Source organism: Nelumbo nucifera, chromosome 4, assembly GCF_055504915.1.
Source record: "Nelumbo nucifera cultivar China Antique chromosome 4, China Antique-T2T, whole genome shotgun sequence".
NCBI classification, from domain to species: domain Eukaryota; kingdom Viridiplantae; phylum Streptophyta; class Magnoliopsida; order Proteales; family Nelumbonaceae; genus Nelumbo; species Nelumbo nucifera.
Genome location: NC_142652.1, coordinates 35,054,572 through 35,075,722, shown reverse-complemented (window position 1 = coordinate 35,075,722; position 21,151 = coordinate 35,054,572). Strand labels below are relative to the sequence as shown.

At 40.7% G+C, this 21,151-nt stretch overlaps 1 protein-coding gene across 2 annotated transcripts in view; it reads left to right on the top strand.

Annotated features, from left to right (window-relative positions):
* Window positions 1–21,151, top strand: part of LOC104607389 (cycloartenol Synthase) — an 81,456-nt gene that overhangs the window by 59,465 nt on the left and 840 nt on the right. For both annotated transcript variants that reach the window (XM_010273030.3, XM_010273029.3), the window contains exons 14-18: window positions 12,670–12,726; window positions 13,241–13,287; window positions 13,386–13,529; window positions 13,732–13,909; window positions 20,009–20,089. In XM_010273030.3, the coding sequence (XP_010271332.1) occupies window positions 12,670–12,726; window positions 13,241–13,287; window positions 13,386–13,529; window positions 13,732–13,909; window positions 20,009–20,089 (507 nt within the window). The remainder of the gene's footprint in view (window positions 1–12,669; window positions 12,727–13,240; window positions 13,288–13,385; window positions 13,530–13,731; window positions 13,910–20,008; window positions 20,090–21,151) is intronic.

Below are 21,151 nucleotides of genomic sequence, written 5' to 3'. Positions count from 1 at the left end.
CTTAAGAGACCAGTGAGTTTTCCTATGAAACTATATTATGATAACAAGGCAGCTATCAGCATTGCTCATAATCCGGTTCTACATGACAGGACTAAACATGTTGAGATTGACAGACACTTTATAAAGGAGAAGCTTGAAGAAGGAATAATTTGCACTCCGTTTGTACCAACCACGCAGCAAGTTGCAGATGTTTTGACTAAGGGCTTGTTGAGACAACCATTTGAACTTCAAGTTAGCAAGTTGGGCATGATAGATATCTCTGCACCAACTTAAGGGGGAGTGTCGACAAGATAGGATTTGCGGCAAATTAAGAAAGATAGGATTTGCTGCAAATTTAGAAAGATTTGAGATTGATTACAGATTTGAATAAATTTAGGAAAGATTAGATTTGAATAAAATTAAGAAAGTCAAATCCTAGGATTAAGGGAAAGATTTAATCAATCCCTAATTGAGAGAGATTCTAGGAGTTTGTCTCTCCTATCTTTTCTTATTTAAGTTGTATTCTCAACATGTTTCAGATGTAAATTAGTCCTCTAATATCAAGGTTAAACTTAGTGATTAGCAGAATAAAACAGGTCTGAATAAATGTATAAGAGAAGAAGATGGCGAAGAGAAGAGGTAAGAGAAGGAGTCAAATAATTCTCCATTCTCCTCTAACCCTATTTTATTAAGATCTAAAAATTTAATGATGACAAGAATGCCCTTAAGTGGACGGCTAGCTTGGCAGTTACATAAAGAAAATAAACAAGAATAAATAACAGGCCCATTAAGTGTGGCCCATCAACATAAAATAAAAGATATTACAAGAGAGGCTGTTAAGGCCCATTCGGCCCAGTCTCTTTACACTCCCCCTCAAGCTGAGCATAGATGTCAATCATGCCCAACTTGCTTATATAGTGTGTCAATTTCCCCCTTGGAACTCCCTTGGTCAAGATATCAGCCAGTTGCTCTTCTGATGTGATGAATGGTAAACAAACTTCTCCTGAAGAGACTCTTTCTCTTATGAAATGCCGATCAACCTCAATGTGCTTAGTTCTGTCATGTTGAATAGGATTATGTGCAATGTTGATAGCAGCTTGGTTGTCACAATAGAGCATAATTGGTTTCTCGTAGTCCACCCCCAATTCCTCTAGAAGGGATCATAGCCATAGTAATTCTGACACACAATGAGCCATTGCCCTATATTCTACTTCAGTTGAGGATCTAGCAACTACTGATTGTTTCTTACTCCTCCAAGACACAATATTCCCAGCAACCAGAGCACAATAACCAGAGGTGGACCTTCTGTCATCAATACATCCTGCCCAATCTGCATCAGTAAAGGCTTCCAGCTTCATGTGACCATGCTTAGCAAATAGAATACCTTTCCCTGGAGTACCTTTCAAGTAGCACAGAACCCTTTTTGTAGCAGCTAGATGAGTATCTCTAGGAGAATGCATAAACTGACTAATAACACTTACTGCATAGGAAATATCTGGCCGAGTCATGCAAAGGTATAACAGCTTCCCAAGCAGTCTCTGAAACACTCCCTTATCAGACAAAGGTTCACCATCTGTGGCAAAAAGCTTATGATTAGGATCAATGGGAGTGGAGATGGGTTTAGCTCCAAGTTTACCAGTTTCAGCAAGAAGATCAAGGACATATTTGCGCTAAGATATGAAGATACCATCCTTAGATCGAGCAACTTCAATGCCCAAGAAATACCAAAGATTTCCCAAGTCTTTGATTTCAAATTCAAAGTTGAGAAATCCTTTTAGTTTACTGGCTTCTTCAATGTCATTACCCGTGACCACAATGTCATCAACATAAACAATCAAGAAGGTCACCAGAGAGTCATTTTTCTTCAAGAACAGTGTATGATCAGATTGTGTTTGAATGTTGCCAAAGGAGACAAGAGCAGCCCGAAATCTCTCAAACCAAGCCCGAGGAGATTGTTTGAGACCATAAATAGATTTGTGTAGTTTACACACTTTGCCTTTCATTTCTTTCCCATACACTCCTGGAGGTAGAGACATATAGACCTCTTCATGCAGGTCTTCATTCAGGAAGGCATTTTTAACATCAAACTGGTGTAGGGGCCAGTCAAAAGTAGCTGCTAGAGAAAGTAAAACCCTGACTGAAGTCATCTTAGCAACAGGAGCAAATGTCTCAAGATAGTCAATGCCATACATTTGGGTGTAACCCTTAGCAACCAACCGAGCCTTACACCTCTCAACAGAGCCATCAGAGTGATACTTAATGGTAAACACCCATTTACAACCCACTGGTTCCTTCCCTTCCAGCAAGTCCACAATATCCCAGGTATGGTTCTTATGCAATGCATCAAGTTCAGTCATCATAGCATCCCTCCATTCAGCTTGAGATAATGCTTCCGGTACAGACCTGGGTATCACATGGGAAGAAACAGAGGCAAGAAAGGAGTAGTAGGAAGGGGAGAGAAGGCTGTAAGATAAGTGTTTGGAGATACAATGGGCTGTACACTTCCGCTTGCCCTTGCGAAGAGCAATAGGAAGGTCAAGGTCTGTGACAGTCAGAGATGGGTCAGTAGAGGGCTGACCTGTTTCCTCAGGAATGATGGGAGTGGCAAGATGCTCTTCTGAAGGAGTGAAAACAACCTGCACATGTCCGAATCTCTGCCTTTGGTACCACCTTTGGAGAGCAAGAGCAGAAGTAGGAGGAGCAGGGATATCAGAGGTAGGTCCAGTGGAAGAGGTGGACATCCCATGATCGGACTCACAAGGGATGGGAAGAGGAACGGCTGGAGACTTAGCAAAGGGCTCATTAGATTTCTCCCCCTCAGGAGGAATACTAAAGAAGGGAGTCAACTCGGCAAAGGTGACATCCCGAGATACAAAGCGGGTGCCACGAACTGGATCAAAACAGCAATAACCCTTCTGTGTGGAAGCATATCCCAGAAACACACACTTATGAGCCTTAGGTTCAAACTTGTGCCTTTGGTGACTATGAATATGCACATAGCAAGTACACCCAAACACACGGAGAGGAAGAGAAAAGAGATCCTCATCCGGGAAGAGAAGACTAAAAGGAGTTTTAAAGCCAAGGACCCGGGAGGGCATATGGTTGATCAGAAAGGTAGCAGTAAGAACAACATCTCCCCAAAACTTTACAGGAACATGGGATGCAAACAAGAGGGATCTGGCAACCTCAACAGCATGCCTGTTCTTTCTTTCCGCCACCCCGTTTTGTTGTGGAGTGTAGGAACAAGAACTTTGATGAGTAACCCCAAAAGTTTCAAGATAGGTGGAGACGGTTCTCTCAAAATACTCCTTAGCATTGTCAGAGCGGAATATTTTGATACGAGTATTAAACTGGGTGAGGATGAGTTCATGAAAATTTTTCACAATAGCTGGTACTTCATCCCTGGATTTCATGAGATAAATCCAAGTGTAACGTGAATAATCATCAATAAAAAGGATAAAGTACCTGTAACCCCCCATGGTTGGCATGTGATATGGCCCCCACACATCAAAGTGAACAATATGGAAAGGAGAAAGTGATCTTTTATTGCTAATTGAATAGGAATGTCTACAATGCTTTGCCAGCTCACATGATTCACAATGAAGACTTGATAAAGACACTCCTTTAGCACTCACAAGACACCTTCCAAGCACAGAGCGCCACACCCGAGCTTCACCTTTCTTGGTAACCTCAAAAATCTCTAGTCGGCTAGGATTTCGGGCAGCAACAGAACAACATCACTTCTTGGCAAAATCTAGCCAGAACTAAACTCTCCAAACCCTTCTACCAACTAGGCAAGTGATTCTCTATACTATAGAGAACCTATCTCTCCATACACTCTCTTGATTTTAGAGTGTACAGGAACGAAGAAAAAGAAGGAAGAGGAACTAAACCTGCTCTGATACCAAGATGTAAATTAGTCCTCTAATATCAAGGTTAAACTTAGTGATTAGCAGAATAAAACAGGTCTGAATAACTGTATAAGAGAAGAAGATGGCGAAGAGAAGAGGTAAGAAAAGGAGTCGAATAATTCTCCATTCTCCTCTAACCCTATTTTATTAAGATCTAAAAATTTAATGATGACAAGAATGCCCTTAAGTGGGCGGCCAGCTTGGCAGTTACATAAAGAAAATAAACAAGAATAAATAACAGGCCCATTAAGTGTGGCCCATCAACATAAAATAAAAGATATTACAAGAGAGGCTGTTAGGGTCCATTCGGCCCAGTCTCTTTACACTCCCCCTCAAGCTGAGCATAGATGTCAATCATGCCCAGCTTGCTTATATAGTGTATCAATTTCCCCCTTGGAACTCCCTTGGTCAAGATATCAGCTAGTTGCTCTTCTGATGTGATGAATGGTAAACAAATTTCTCCTGAAGAGACTCTTTCTCTTATGAAATGCCTATCAACCTCAATGTGCTTAGTTCTGTCATGTTGAACAGGATTATGTGCAATGTTGATAGCAGCTTGGTTGTCACAATAGAGCATCATTGGTTTCTCGTAGTCCACAGTTTCATCAACACATTATCAATACAGAAGATTTTCTTCTTCTCTCCCTCTTTATTTCTTCTTCTCTTCCTCTTTATTTTGCCACACTTTGTTTCCCTGCTATTTGACAAATTAAGGTGACAATAATTGCATTACTTATGTGCCTAAGAACTTGGTGCATTCCAGGAGATACGGAATTTAGGAAGTTATAGATCTTCTATTAGAGTCTAAATGCTCTAACCAATCGCTTGTATCTTACTTCAATGAATACCAATTTTGACTTCTAACCAAACCCTTGTATCTTGCTTCAATTCATACCAAATTTTGACTTGTCACTACAGTATCCTGGAGGAAGCTTCATATAGATTATCTCCACTAGGTGGTGGTAATAGAGGATCTCATTATTAACTTCCATCTGGAAGACAATTCACTGCTAACATAACAGTCTGGTCTTGTAGCTATCAGTACTATCATGAGATCTTAGATTTACTAAAGAGTAAAGAGACCCATTAACTGCAAGTAATAAAGGCATTCAGTGGGGAGAGGAAAATAAATAACTTTGTTTCATACTCAAGAGCAGTTTGAAACATTGGAAACCTATTGATAAGTAGAAGAAAATCAGAAATATCAATCAAAAAGAAGTGAACAAAGAACCATAAGTAGAAGGAAACCTGTAACAATCAGGAGGATGGAAAAAAATTTGAATGTGAAAACAGATATATGAAGGTGAGGGTCTGAGGGATGAGAAGAAATTACAATAATGAAAGAAGATGATGGACCTTCCACTAATGGAGGATATGAGTAGAATGTAGATTGAGCCGGTTCCTTCACCTTTGACAAACCAAAAGGGGCTTTTTCTACCGGTAATTTGGGTTCAGGTAAGGAATTTGGATTATTATAGCAATGTTTTAAAAGGTGTCCTAGGTCCGCAGGCAAGGTCCATTTCAGGGCAAGTGCCTCAACTTAATTCTGGGCACACTTTTCGAACATAATTGGTGTGCCTGGGCACACACATTAACCTGGGCATGCACCTTTTTAAAATCGCCATTATTTTTTATTTGTATGTATTTTACACCTTTGTAATGGTTTATCAACTTCTAAATTCTTTTTATAATTCATTGCACACAGTCCACACTAGGGCCAAAGGCATGACTCCCCAAATCACCTTTTTCTTTCCTACTCAGCTTAGACAGATGCCAACTTCTCAAAACATCCACCAGAGTCTCCAGAAAACACCAATGAAACTCCAAAAATGTCAAACCACCTCGCCCATAACCTTCTAACAAAACTGCAATTCACCATTTCCAACTCATTACAAAAAATACAGTTAGCATTATATACAACAAAATACCTTTTCATTGAATTATTAGTTATCATACGCTTGTTGAGAGTGACAGTCCACAACAAAATGGCAAGCTTAGTAGGAGCAACTGTACTCCAAATCCTAGCCCAAGGAAAACTACTCTCCCTTAGCCCAGTCAGCATTTTTTTATAAGTAACTTCCAATTTATCAATTGTGAATAAACCCTAGTTGATTCTAGGTCAAAATAGAGAAGAAGAAAGAAGAAAGAAAAGAGAAAGAAGAAGAAGGAGAGAAGAAGAGTATTCGGCCAGACTAGAAGAGAGAATGTGAAAAATCACTCTCCTAACCGACCCACTTGAATTTTATTCATAAAACTTAGAGTTACAAGAAAGACAATTTTGTCCCTCATAGAAGATGGGACACATAACTTAAACTCAAATACAATAGACCTTTCACTTTCAAGAAGATAAACCAGAATGACCAAAATACCCCTGACTCGAGCATTCTAACACTCCCCCTCAAGCTGGAGAGAATATATCATATAGTCCCAGCTTGTTACAAATGTAATCTATTCTTCCCCGAGACAATCCCTTTGTGAAGAGATCTGCCCACTGATTTCCTGAGCTCACATGAGATGTAGTTATTACCCCACTTATCACTTTCTCTCTCACAAAGTGACAATCCACCTCAGTATGTTTAGTTCTTTCATGGAAGACGGGATTGGATGAGATGTGAACAGTAGCTTGGTTATCACAGTGTAGTTTCATGGGTTTGTCAATTGAGAATCCCATCTCCTGTAGTAAGTTCTTCAACCATACTAGTTCACATGTGGTATGGGCCATAGCCCTGTACTCTGCTTCTACACTACTTCTTGCCACAACTGTTTGCTTATTGCTCTTCTAAGTTACAAGATTGCCACCCAGGAAGGTACAATACCCTATGGTTGACATCCTGTCTGATATAGAGCCAGCCCAGTCAGCATCTGTGTACCCTACTATCTCAAGAGTTCCTCCCTTTTGGTATAACAAACCACGACCTGGAGCACCCTTTAGGTATCTAACAATTCTCAGAACAGCTTCCTAGTGAGGAACCCGGGGATGTTGCATAAACTGACTCACCACACTCACAGCAAATGATATATCTGGTCGGGTAATGGTCAGGTAGTTCAACTTTCCCACCAACCTTCTGTATCTTCCAGGATCATCAAACTCTTCACCTGCATCCACACTTAACTTGGCATTGAGTTCCATAGGAGTCTCTGTTGGTTTAGCACCTAACAACCATGTTTCTTCAAGTAGATCAAGGACATATTTTCTCTGACATAGGTTGATTCCCTGTATTGACCTCGCAACCTCTATTCCTAGGAAATACTTTAGCTTCCCCAGATCTTTCGTATTGAAGTGGTCCTGTAAGAATCTTTTCAGTCTGTCAATTCCATTGCTATCACTTCCAGTTATGACAATATCATCCACATACACGACTAGCAAGATTTTCCCATCCTTTGAGTTATAGCTGAACACAGAATGATCAACCTGACACTGTTTCATCCCAAAGGCCTTCACCACTTCCCTGAACCTGCCAAACCATGCACGTGGAGATTGTTTCAGTCCATAGATTTCCTTTTTGAGCCTGCACACCTTACCAGCCTCCCCCTGAGCAACAAACCCTGGTGGTTGCTCCATATACACCTCCTCAACAAGATCACCATGTAGAAAGGCATTTTTTATGTCAAGTTGTACGAGAGGCCAATCATACATAGCAGCTAATGAGATCAACACCCGAACTGAACCAATTTTAGCCACAGGAGAGAATGTCTCCATATAGTCCACACCATATAACTGAGAATATCCCTTGGCCACTAACCGTGCCTTCAATCGTTCCACACTACCATCAAGAAGATGCTTCACTGTATAGACCCATTTACACCCAACAGTGTGCTTACTAGGGGGAAGAGTGGTGAGTTCCCACGTGTGATTATGTTGTAGAGCAGAGAGTTCTTCTTCCATAGCTTGCTGCCTCACTGGGGAGGTAAGGGCTTCCTGTACAGTCTTGGGAATGGGAACCGATGAGAGTAATGATATAAACGTGCAATGAGAAGCAGAAAGGTGAGCAGTGGAAACATAGTCTGAAATGGGATGAGAAGTACAAGTACGTTTACCTTTCCGCAAAGCAATAGGGAGATCAAGATCTGAGGGAGAAGGAGCAGTAGTAGGATCCATCGACAGGTGCTGAAGTGGAGGAGGGGCTGAAGCACTTCTGCGGGTATACACTTGAGTAACTGGCGGCCTCTCTGTAGTAACAGGCATATGATGTGCATCTGCAGTAGGAATGGGAGCTACGGAAGGCGGGTCCACAACCGGTACAGGAAGAGGAACCACAGAGGGAGAAGAAGAGACCTCGGCATCTGAGAAAAATGGGACTGATTCAAAGAAGGTGACATCAGAGCACACAAACGATTTATGAAATTTTGGGTTATAACACTTATACCCTTTCTGAGTCCTAGAGTAGCCAAGAAAAACACACTTCGTAGCTCGAGCATCTAGCTTGTCTACTCCAGGCCCCAAGTGTTGAACAAAACAAACACAGCCAAAGACTCTTGTGGTGAGAGGAAATGGAGACAAAGTGGGAAACAACATGGAGAAGGGGGATTGACTTCCAAGGATTGACATGGGCATCCTATTTATCAGATAACAGGATGTAAGAATAGCATCACTCCAAAAATGCTTTGGAACATGCGTATTGATCATCAAGGACCGAGCAATTTCAAGAAGATGTCTATTTTTCCGTTCAGCTACACCGTTTTGTTGCGGGGTGTAGGCACAAGAAGTTTGATGAATTATTCCATGATGTTCTAGGTATTGCTGAAATGGTGAAGAGATGTATTCTTTGGCATTATCGGAGCGAAGTATTTTCATATGAACACCAATTTGAGTGCGTATTTCAGCATGAAATTTCTGAAAAATAGAGAACAATTCACTACGGTCTTTCATAAGAAAGATCCATGTCATCCTTGAAAAGTCATCAACAAAGATTACAAAATACTTAAACCCATTGTATGACACCACTTTAACCGGACCCCATACATCAGAATGAACTAAAGCAATAGGACTTGAGACGCGACTATCAATTCTTGGACTAAATGAGACTCGATGATGTTTTCCCAACTGACATGACTCACAATCTAATGATGAAAGATGACTCAAGGAAGGAACTAGCAGCTTCAAAGCCTTGAGAGAGGGATGACCAAGTCTGCAGTGCCATTGGAGAGGAGTAAGAGAGGACTGAAAAGCCACTGGGGGGCCACCACCATCAAGGTAATACAATCCACCTGTTTCATGCCCTCCACCAATCTTCTTCCCCGTCTTGAGATCCTGAAACACACAAGAAGAAGGATAAAAGGTTACAGAACAATTAAGGGACTTGGTTAATCTGCTAACAGACATAAGGTTAAAAGGGAACTTAGGAACATATAAAACAGAAGATAAAGACAAGGAGGAGAGATCAACATCCCCAACACCACAAACAGGAGATGTAGAAACATTAGCAAGTGTAACTATCTGAGATGTGGAGGAGCGAGAAAGGGAAGAAAAAACATCAGAATTCCCAGACATATGGTCTGAGGCTCCAGAATCAATGATCCAGGGTGAGGCTTTGGAAGCTAAACAAGTCATACCTGAGTGAGCAAGCATAGCTTTATTCTGCTGAGATGTTTGAAGGAACTGCTCATATACTGCCCGTGGTACACACCATTTCCTGTCTAGAGGCACAAGCGGGTGTGGAGGGAGTTGGGTCAGTTTGCTGGGGTGAGGCTTTGGAAGCTAAACAAGTCATACCTGAGTGGGCAAGCGTAGCTTTATTCTGCTGAGATGTTTGAAGGAACTGCTCATATACTGCCCGTGGTACACACCATTTCCTGTCCAGAGGCACAAGCGGGTGTGGAGGGAGTTGGGTCAGTTTGCTGGCTTTCAGTAATGGTACTACTACCCTTAGATGTAGCATGGTTAGCCCAAGTGTTGGGTGGACCACGTAAATCATAGCAGAAATTAACTGTGTGCCCCTCTAAGCCACAATGTGTACATTTTCTCTGAGGATTACTCCTTCCTTTTCCATGGCCTCCCCCTGATTCTCGGCCTCCAGTCCGGCCACTAGTCCGGTTAAACATGTGTCCACCACGATTGCTTGGAGGGCCACTGCTGCCACCACCACTTCTACTTCCACGGCCATTCCCTTTAGTCACTACCAGACCAGATCTATCAGAGAAGGAAGAATGTTCTACCGGCTCACTGGATGTTCTCTTAAGGCAAGCAAAAACTTCTTCAAGTGAAGGGAGAGCTGATCCCCCCAATATCTGTGCTCCGACAGGCTCATACTCAACCTTCAAGCCCACAAGAAACCTAGTCACATCAAGTTGTTCACGTTGCTGTTGTTGGATCTGGACATCTGATGTTAGAGGGTGATACACATTCAGCTCATTGCGGATGTTCCTCAAACTTGCATAATACTCTTCTAAGCTTTGACTTCCTTGCTTCAAATTGAAGTACTCTTGGTATAACTGATATACCCTAGTTGTGTTGTCTTGTCCAGAATACAACTTTTTAGCATGATCCCAGATTTCTTTGGCCGTATTTAGGAACATGAAGTTCACACTAATCTTTGGTTCCATGCTGTTCCAAAGCCATGTCATTATCTGTGCATCATCTTGTTCCCAATCACTGAACCCAGGGGAATCAGAGGGAGGTTTCTCCTCTCTCACATGTTTCACTTTCCTTTTAGCCTTCAAGAACACCTCCACGGATTTTGCCCATGGTACATAGTTCTCACCATTCAACTTGATGGATGTCATTTGAACACTTGGATAATCTGAAGATAGCATGATGCCAGTTTTGTTGTCATTCCCATTTGCAAATGAAGCCATCTCAATTATTTCACCTTTGAATATACACCACAATCTCACTCTTCACAAGACTTATCTCACTTATGATACCACCAACTCCACCTTCTTCAACTGCACATTACACACTACACTTTAAACTGAAATCATTCAGTCAACACATCAAACACTTGGACTGCACACTGCAGAACCATTTACCATCAACACACTATGGCTGAAGTTACTCGGTCATTTCATCGAACACTTGTTCTTCACACTACAAAACTGATTACACACAAGGTCTAGGAGTTCACTTTTAAGCATTTAGAATCATAGATATATCAGCCACCACAACACAACCATCACCACACCACTGCTGTCGTGGACATCAGCAGTCTACTACTCTTCTTTCAGCACACATGCGAGCAAGAAAAACAAAGGAACATGACTGATATGTATATCAGTCTCACCCAGCACCACAACAACTAACTTCTGAAGCACAAAAACTAGCATTCACAGTCCATTTCTGAACACACGACAGCAGTGTCCATACCTGTATACGACCAGCCCTCTTCGTACACTGAATAGAGGGTCTAGAATACCACTTCAACGACCACCACAGCACCGGCCAGAGGCATTCTCACCTCCAGGCCCTCAAAACAGCAACTCCTTTTCAGCCTTTTTTCAAGTCTCCAATCAGGTCAGTTGTAGGATGATGAAACCTACTGTGAAGCTGGCAGCGAACCCAGGAAGAAGACAGCAGCAAGAAAAACACGAGACCTTAATGCTCTGATACCATGTGAATAAACCCTAGTTGATTCTAGGTTAAAGTAGAAAAGAAGAAAGAAGAAAGAAAAGAGAAAGAAGGAGAGAAGAAGAGTTTTCGGCCAGACTAGAAGAGAGAATGTGAAAAATCACTCTCCTAGCCGACCCACTTGAATTTTATTCATAAAGGTTAAAGTTACAAGAAAGACAATTATGTCCCTCATAGAAGATGGGACACATAACTTAAACTCAGATACAATAGACCTTTCACTTTCAAGAAGATAAACCAGAATGACCAAAATACCCCTGACTCGAGCATTCTAACAGATCTCATTACCAAAAAGGGTTCTAATGTCAAATTCTAACATGTAAACCAGTATCAGTTGTAACCATAGTTTTCAAGGCGCCAAGGCGAGGCTAGGCGACAGGGGGGCACCTAGTTGCCTAGGCGGGTGCCTAGGTGATGGATTTTTTTAAATGAAAAATACAAATCCTAGGTAGTTCCCTAGGTTCCATAACCATCTTTCCTTAATAACTATCCATAATTTTCATAAGAAAATTATAAACTTCATGTTTATGTCTAGAAAATCAACATATTTATGAGACGAAAAGAAGAAAGAAAAGAAATTTCAAAAAATATGGAGACTAAACCCCTATTTTTGTTATTGGAAAAGAAGAAAAGAAAAGGTGGAAGAAGAAGAAGATGTGGAGGAAGAAATGTGTTGATTAGACAAAACTTTAAGTTTTTCCCTTACGTATTGGTTCAAATTTTGAAGTCTTTGAGGGTTCAATACAGCAGTTAGCAATGTTTGTGTTGATTAAACCCTAACAAATAAGAAAATAATAAAAAGAAATGAGTTTATAAACACAAAAAATGAATATTTTTGTTTAATAATGTCTATTTTATAGTTATAATCTCAAAAAAGTGACAATATAAAAATATTTTATAAGACAGTATACAGAACTGCTAGGCGACTGGGCGAGGCGAGCCTCCAAGGGCGCCTTGTTGCCTAGGCATCGCCTTGACAACTATGGTTGTAACCTTTAATCTAAACAAAACAAAAAAAAAAAAGAAAAATCATCAAATAGTAGTCTTATGCTTAGTCTAGAAGCAATTTGTTACTTTATCATTCATGTCTCATTTTGTAGTTGCAATTCTTCATCCACTTGCTCATTCTGCTCCATTGATCTCCCAGTTCTTTGTTTACAACAAAGTATCCTTTTGCTTTACTTCTTTTTTCTTCTTTTCTTTGTACTTGTGCAGAACAAAGATGGTGGATTTGCAACTTATGAACTTACTAGATCCTACTCATGGTTGGAGGTAGCCGTCTTAATGCTCAATACCTTATTGTCTTATGCTTTCTGTTTTTATGGTTATATGAGGATGGGCCTTGATGCAATGGTTGGGTTGCTCCATTGTAACCTGGATGACCAGGGTTCAAATCTTGGAAACAGCCTCTGTATATGCAAGGGGTAAGGCTGCGTACATCTGTCCCTCCCCACACCCCGCATGGCAGGAGCCTCATGCACTGGGCTGCCATATATATATATATATATATATATGCATATGTACATTACATACATACATATATAAATAGCCAATAAAAAAAATAATTGCTGTGCAGATTCTTATTTTTCCTTTCTTTAATTTTGTTTAAGGATGTCGCACTTCTTAGTCATTAATAATTATCCTTTACCCTACGTATTCCTTAAGAATATTTTTCCGGTACATCTCTAGTTGTGATATTTCTTGTTGTTAGTTTCTGCAGCATATCTTATTTAGGTTATTCAAAATGTAATACTATTTTTGTTTTTTGTTTCCTTTATATTTTCAGTTAGTCAACCCTGCTGAAACTTTTGGCGACATTGTTATTGATTATCCGTAAGAGATCACTACTTACATTTAAAATTTTATTTTTGTGACTATTAACTTATTGATCAAAATTTCTAAATGGTATGCTATCTTGAATGGTATTACAGTTATGTCGAGTGTACCTCTGCAGCAATTCAAGCATTGGCATCATTTAAGAAATTGTATCCAGGGCATCGGAGAGAAGAGATAGAAAATTGTATTAGAAAAGCTGCCAAGTTCATTGAAAAGATACAAGCAGCAGATGGTTCATGGTCTGTATTTCTTTTTTTCCTCCAACTATATGTTTCTATTATATAATTGGATGTTCTCCTAGTTTTGTACCCATTTTTATGCTTATGGTAATTAATATTTTAATATCTTCAAGGAGACCAAAGCTTGTACTTTTCTTTTAGTTTTTAAGAAATTAATCTTTCATAATTGGAGTAAAGAGTTCTATGGAAAATCTTTTATTAGGTATGGCTCTTGGGGCATCTGTTTCACCTATGCTACATGGTTTGGAATAAAGGGTTTGATAACTGCTGGGAAAACCTTCAAGGACAGCTCTAGCATTCGGAAAGCTTGTGATTTTCTGTTGTCCAAACAGCTGGATTCAGGTGGCTGGGGAGAGAGCTACCTTTCATGTCAGAACAAGGTTGATTCATTTCTTCATTCGATAATCCTTTGTCGTCAAGACATACATGAAATAATGAGCTAACCTTGGACCATTTGGAATATATTGAAAAACTTGGACTTTTTGGCATTATTAGTTTTTCAAAATTGATTTTCATAAACACAGAACTAAGTACATTCTTCTCAAAAACATGGACATGCTTTTATTATCAACCTAAAGAAATGAATAAACCAACTCATTGTTGAACTGGAGTTCTATACCTTAATCTTTTCTCAACTACCTGTACTTCTGTTCCCTGCTTGTACTTTTGAATAACACAAATCATAATAGTAGAAAACCTTATGTGCTGATTTCGGCCAAGCTTCTTGTGAAAGGAAGAGTAGAAAGGGGGATTTCAGCAAGAGACAAAGGAAAGGGAAGAAAAGAGAAGAAGGTCGACTAGGATAGATTGACTTAACCCTAGCCGCCAGCCCCTCATTCTATTTATAATTAACTTAAGTATGAGATATTACAAAGATGCCCTAAGTAGGGCGGCAACTCAACCTAAGTAATTACAACTCTTTAAAAAATAAAGACTAATGGGCCCAAGGCCCAACAACATCTTAATTTAAAAGGAAATAAACTAAACACAAATCGGCCCACTCAACACTCCCCCTCAAGTTGGGAGTAGATGTCATACATCCCCAACTTGCGTAGATCATGCTCCAGCTTATTCTTTGCAACGCCTTTTGTGAGGACATCAGCAAGCTGCAGATTAGAAGAAATGTATGGAAGACAAACTTCTCCAGAAGTTACCCTTTCTCTGATAAAATGTCTATCTACTTCAATGTGCTTAGTTCAGTCATGCTGGACTGGATTATGAGCAATATTAATTGCTGCCTAGTTATCGCAGTATAGCATCATAGGTTCTTCTGCCTGAACACCGATTTCTTCCAATAGAGAACGGATCCAGAGAAGTTCTGAAACTCCATGTGCCATGGCCCTATATTCGGCTTCTGCACTTGATCTTGCCACAACTGTTTGTTTTTTACTCTTCCATGAGACTAGGTTGCCCCCAACTAGGGTGCACACTCCTGAAGTTAATCTTCTGTCATCGAGGCATCCTGCCCAGTCCGCATCTGTATAGGTCTCTAGCTTGAGCTATCCATGATCAGTAAACAATATGCCTCTGCCTGGATGTCCCTTCAGATAAGCAAGGATCTTATCAACTGCCTTCCAGTGCTGGTCTCGTGGAGCATGCATGTATTGGCTCACTACACTTACTGCATAGGAGATGTCCGGTCTTGTCATGCATAAGTATAGTAGCCGACCCACAAGTCTTTGGTACCTCCCAAGGTCCTTTACTAGTTCACCTTCTGATGCACTGATTCTGTGGTTCTGATCAATGGGGGTGCTAGCTGCCTTTGTTCCAAGTTTCCCTGTTTCTTGGAGAAGGTCCAAGACATACTTCCTTTGAGAGATAAAAAATCCATGTTTCGATCTTGCAACTTCAATGCCTAAGAAGTATCTCAGTTCTCCAAGGTCCTTAATCTCAAATTCCTTATGCAGGGTCCTCTTCAGACTATCAATCTCACTCAGATCATTCCCAGTGACAACAATATCATCCACTTAAACAATTAGGATTGACACCAAGGATCCCCTGCGCTTCACAAACAAGGTGTGATCAGATTGAGTTTGAGTGTAGCCAAAAACAATCAGGGCCTTTCTGAATCTGTCGAACCATGCTCTAGGGGATTGTTTCAAGCCATATAGTGACTTCTTCAGCTTGCATACCTTTCCCTCTTTAGCATTATCATAAAAACCAGCTGGAAGATCCATATACACCTCTTCTTGCAGATCCCCATTTAGGAAAGCATTCTTCACATCCAGTTGAAACAAGGGCCAAGAGTATGAGGCAGCAAGAGAAAGGAGTATCCGAACAGAGGTCATCTTTGCAACTGGTGCAAAAGTCTCTAGATAATCAATGCCATAGGTCTGTGTGTATCCTTTTGCAACAAGTCTTGCCTTGTACCTCTCTATGCTTCCATCTGCCTTATACTTTACTGTGTAAACCCATCTGCATCCAACTGTCTCCTTGCCTTCTGGTAGGTCCACAATCTCCCATGTCTGATTCTTAATCAAAGCCTCCATCTCTTCTTGCATAGCTGCCTTCCACTCAGGTTTGGAGAGAGCCTCACTAACACCCTTGGGTATAGACACGGAATCAAGAGAAGAGAGAAAAGCACGGTAGGAAGGAGAAAGTCCACTGTAGGATAAGTATTGTGATATGCAATGAGCAGTGCACTTCCTCTTCCCTTTTCTAAGAGCAATAGGGAGATCAAGGTTATCCGTAACAGTGTTAGTGGGACTAATGGGAACTGAAATAGTAGAGGAATCAAGAGGAATACCTGGATCTGTATCAGCCGAATCTGGAGTCTCCAAGGGATCGACAGGAAGTGGTGTGAGTTCTGCTGTAGTGGAATCAATCTCCTTGTGAAGTCTCTGCCGTGAGTAATACTGTGAGACAGAACGCAAAGGGGGGGGGCAAGGTAGGTGACATCGAATGGTTGTCAAGCACAGTAGTAGGCACAGGAACTGGAATTGGGAGAGGGATAGACTGCTGACTTACTTCCCCAAAACACTCCCCCTGAGAAGGATTCCTTGAGAAGAAGTATGTAGATTCGAAAAAAGTGATGTCCATAGTAACAAACCGGTTCCCAGAGACTGGATCATAGCAGCAGTACCCTTTCTGATTCTCTGCATATCCAAGAAAGACACATTTCTTTGCCTTGGGATCAAGCTTCGAACAGTAAGGACCAAGAATATGCGCAAAGCAAACACACCCAAACACCCTTAGAGGAATATTGAAACATCTCCCCCTGAGGAAAAAGAAGGCTGAATGGAGTGCTGAATTCAAGTATACGAGAAGGCATCCTGTTAATCAGATATACTGCCGTGAGAACAACATCACCCCAAAAACGAACCGGAACTATCGTTGTGATCATCATGCTTCTTGCCGTCTCAACAATGTGTCTGTTCTTTCTCTCTGCAACACCATTCTGTTGTGGATTGTAGGAACAACTACTCTGATGGACAACACCATACTCCAACAGATATGAGGCAAGATGTCTCTCAAAATATTCCCTAGCATTGTCAGATCTGAACATCTTGATTCTAGTTCCAAACTGTGTTAATACCATCTGATGGAATTGTCTCACCAAGGATGGTACCTCATCACGTGATTTCATCAAGTAAATCCAGGAATATCGAGAGAAATCATCCACAAACAGGAGAAAATAGCGATAGCCACCCATAGAGGGAACATGATAAGGGCCCCACACATCCGAATGAATAACATCAAAAAGAGAAGAACATCTTTTATTACTCGGTTTAAAAGAGTGTCTACAATGCTTTCCAAGTTCACAACCTTCACACTTCAACCTTGACAGACTCACAGACTCAAACAGTTTTGGAAACAAAGAACTTAAAGAAGAAAAAGACAAATGGCCCAGACGATTGTGCCAAAGTATAATCTGATTCACAAGTTTTGACTCACTGCCCTTGCAAACATGATGACTTTGGTGAATTGGAAGAGTATCCAGGAGGTAGATTCCATTCACTTCACGACCACTCCCAATCGTCCTCTTTGAATCCAGATCCTGCAAAATACAATGTCCAGGAGAAAAAAATACTGGGCAGTTCAGATTCTTAGTCAAACTACTAACAGATAACAAGTTGGTGCTCAATCTAGGAACATGGAGGACAGAGGGTAAACAAATGGAATCATTAATCTTGACAGATCCCTTCCCAGCAATAGGAACATGGGATCCATCAGCTGTAGAGACCCTATCTCTGCCAGAACTGAGCTGGTAAGAGGAGAAAATGGTGGAGCAATGGATCATATACTCTGAGGCTCCAGAGTCTATAATCCAAGGAGATCTCTCCTTACCTGAAGCAGAAACATATTTTGCAGTGACATGTGGACTACCTGTGTGGGCAAGGGAGGTAGAGTGAGTTCCACCTGTGCTACTTGTACCTTGTTGTCCGGTTGCGGCTGAATTGGAACTAGCTGTATCCCTTTGATTCAGAAGTAACCCAAACCTCTCAAGCTCGGCCCTTACTGCAGCAGCTGCAATAGACTCCAAGGCAGCTGTAGTAGGAGGGGCCGGAGTGTCACCAGTAACTGCCATATGTGCATTTCCTTTCTTATTCTTCAATCTGGTTGGCACAAGATGTGGGTGAAGCTTCCAGCAAGTATCTCTTGTATGCTTCGGTTTCTTACAGTAGTCACAGACTAAGTCCCTTTTGTCTTCCTTCTTGTTCCCGTTGCCATTCTGTTTAGGTTTCACAGCACTTACCATAGCAGACTGATCGGTCATGAGATTCTTCATTTTTACATCCCTCCTGCACTCCTCCCCTGACACGAATGCATATGCTTGGGAGAGAGTGACACTGTCCCTGGAAAGAAGATGATGTCGTGCAATGTCATACTCAGGGTTAAGGCCAGCAAGGAATTCGAACACCCTATACTTCTCTAAGTGTCTTTGATAGGTAACTGCATCCTTGGTGGTTTCGCAAGCAAAGGTCTCTAGATGATCAATCTCCTGCCACAGGGTCTTAAGGACTGAAAAATAAGCTGCAACAGATCTATCTCCCTGCCTAGTAGCAATAATCTGATTTCTTAGTTGATAAGCCCTAGCAACATTCTCCTTCTGTGAATAGGTCTCTGCCACCCCATCCCATATCTCCTTAGCAGTGTTTGCCCATAAAAAGTTTTTACTTATATGTGGCAACATAGAATTACACAACCATGTCATTACCATATAATTTTCTTGCACCCACCGGGAGTTGCCAGTTTCGGGTTTTACCTCTTCGCCAGTAATATACCCCAATTTTCCACGAGCCCCAATGGCCATCTTTGCAGATTGGGACCATTCCAAGTAATTTGTACCATCCAACCTAATTGTAGTAATGGTTCCGGCTCCGAAGGGGTCTCCAGCACCTCCTCCCACTGGTCCCATTTCATTCCCGGGCTTATATTCAACTCTGTGTCCCTCCATGTGTCTCAAAGAGGTACAGAAAACAACTAAAAAATGCAACAAGAATAAACAGAATACCTTCTGGAACCAACAACACTCCTTTGGTGTCCTGGACTTTCTTCCCACGAAAGATTCCTTTTCGGTGGGATGGGGAGAAGAGAGAGAAGAAGCAACCGCCCTCTCTAGAGGCCTCCAAACCACATGGAACTTGAATCGCCCCTTACAAAAAACCCAGAGGAACCCTAAAAAAATAGGACGCCACTACCTAGGTCAAAATTGAAGAGTCCAACAAAATCAGGACTCTTCCCCTTTCTCCAGTTTTTCCTGATTCTGATGAGAAACCCTAGACCAGCTATAGGGCATACAGATCCACCAAGAAAATCCAAAAACTGGGCTTACCTGAAAGCTTCGATCAGCCTCTTAAATTTCCATGCAGTCGGCCGATCTAGGGCTACAGGAACGAATCTCTTCAAGAACCTTCAACCCGCTTTGATACCAAGTAGAAAACCTTATGTGCTGATTTCGGCCAAGCTTCTTGTGAAAGGAAGAGTAGAAAGGGGGATTTCAGCAAGAGACAAAGGAAAGGGAAGAAAAGAGAAGGTCGACTAGGATAGATTGACTTAACCCTAGCCGCTAGCCCCTCATTCTATTTATAATTAACTTAAGTATGAGATATTACAAAGATGCCCTAAGTAGGGCGGCAACTCAACCTAAGTAATTACAACTCTTTAAAAAATAAAGACTAATGGGCCCAAGGCCCAACAACATCTTAATTTAAAAGGAAATAAACTAAACACAAATCGGCCCACTCAACAATAATAGAGCATTTAGATACTTCATAACACAGAAAAACAGAATCTCAATTAGTGAGATGAGGTGAGACTGCACCAGTGGATGAAGAACCAAATCACTTTGTTTTATTTATTCATGTATTTGGCCTATGACATCTGACATCTTAACCAACTTTAACCGAAGATTTCTATAATCTGAAGGAGTGCATCATGGAAATCTTGAAAATATATGAAACAATGGAACAATTTATGCAAATTTTGATGGTTCTTGCAGTTCCTGATTGAAAATAATTTCAATGACTGTTCAACAGGTCTATACAGATTTAGAGGGCAACAAGGCACATATTGTAAATACTGGATGGGCCATGTTGGCTCTCATTGATTCTGGGCAGGTATATATGGAATTTCCAGGAGAGATCCTGCTATTTTGTGGCCAGAAAGTTAGAATTTGGAATTTGTTTCATATGATGAAGCTGTTGGCATGTTTTATATGTGATGTTCAATTGTTTCCATGATAAACATTTTCATTCTCCTTCCAGCTCCTTGTATACAATGAAATATGTCCAATCGCAGGGATAATGCCTTCATACATGATTCATAACACTGTTCTTTGATAAAAGTAATCTGTTAATTATCATTAAAAAAAACAATGGAATGTGACCGGATGAAATCTGCCACTATAATGAAAAACAAGTATTTTACATCATTCTCATATCTTTTGTACACAAGACAGAGTAGCCATGTGGAAGCCCCTAGATTTTAAATTGTCAATAGTCAATATGTTTTCCATTGACAGCACCCAGGCAAAGCATTGTTTCCCATTTCTTAGAGGGATTGGATTGCTCAAAAATCCTTTGATTTGAGATTGATGCACTTGGTTTTGAATAAATTATACGTAGTTATCCACTATTTATTATGTTGATCTAATTGTTTAATGCTTAAAAAACCAATCAATGCAATTATCACTTCATGTGTGAGAATCAGTTACGTATGTTCTATTATTTTCTGATTGTTCTAACATTGTTGGGTGACCGCAAGCATTGTTTCCCATTTGTCATATTGAGGAAAGGAAGGTCAGACATGAACCCCCTACATTTCTTATTAGATTTATAAACTGCCTTCTTTTACAAAAATAAAAAAAAAAGAAAGAAAAATGAATATGGTAGAAGCAGGGTAGTAGAATATTTCTCAAGGTGACCCATGATGGGAGGCCAATGGTAGCAGGCATTTTTATTGTTGGTCACATGGAAAAAGTACCTACCATATTAGTGAGATACCTTCATATTATTAACATGGCAGATGTTTTGAGACACACATCATTATATCAGCTCATAGGAGCTAGCAGTAAAGTAATTTGTTTCTGTATGACTCTCACCAAACTCTATCCCTGTAATGTAATAAAATGGTACAAACTTTACTTACAACTCTAATATCTTAATTTGGTGACATTTTCA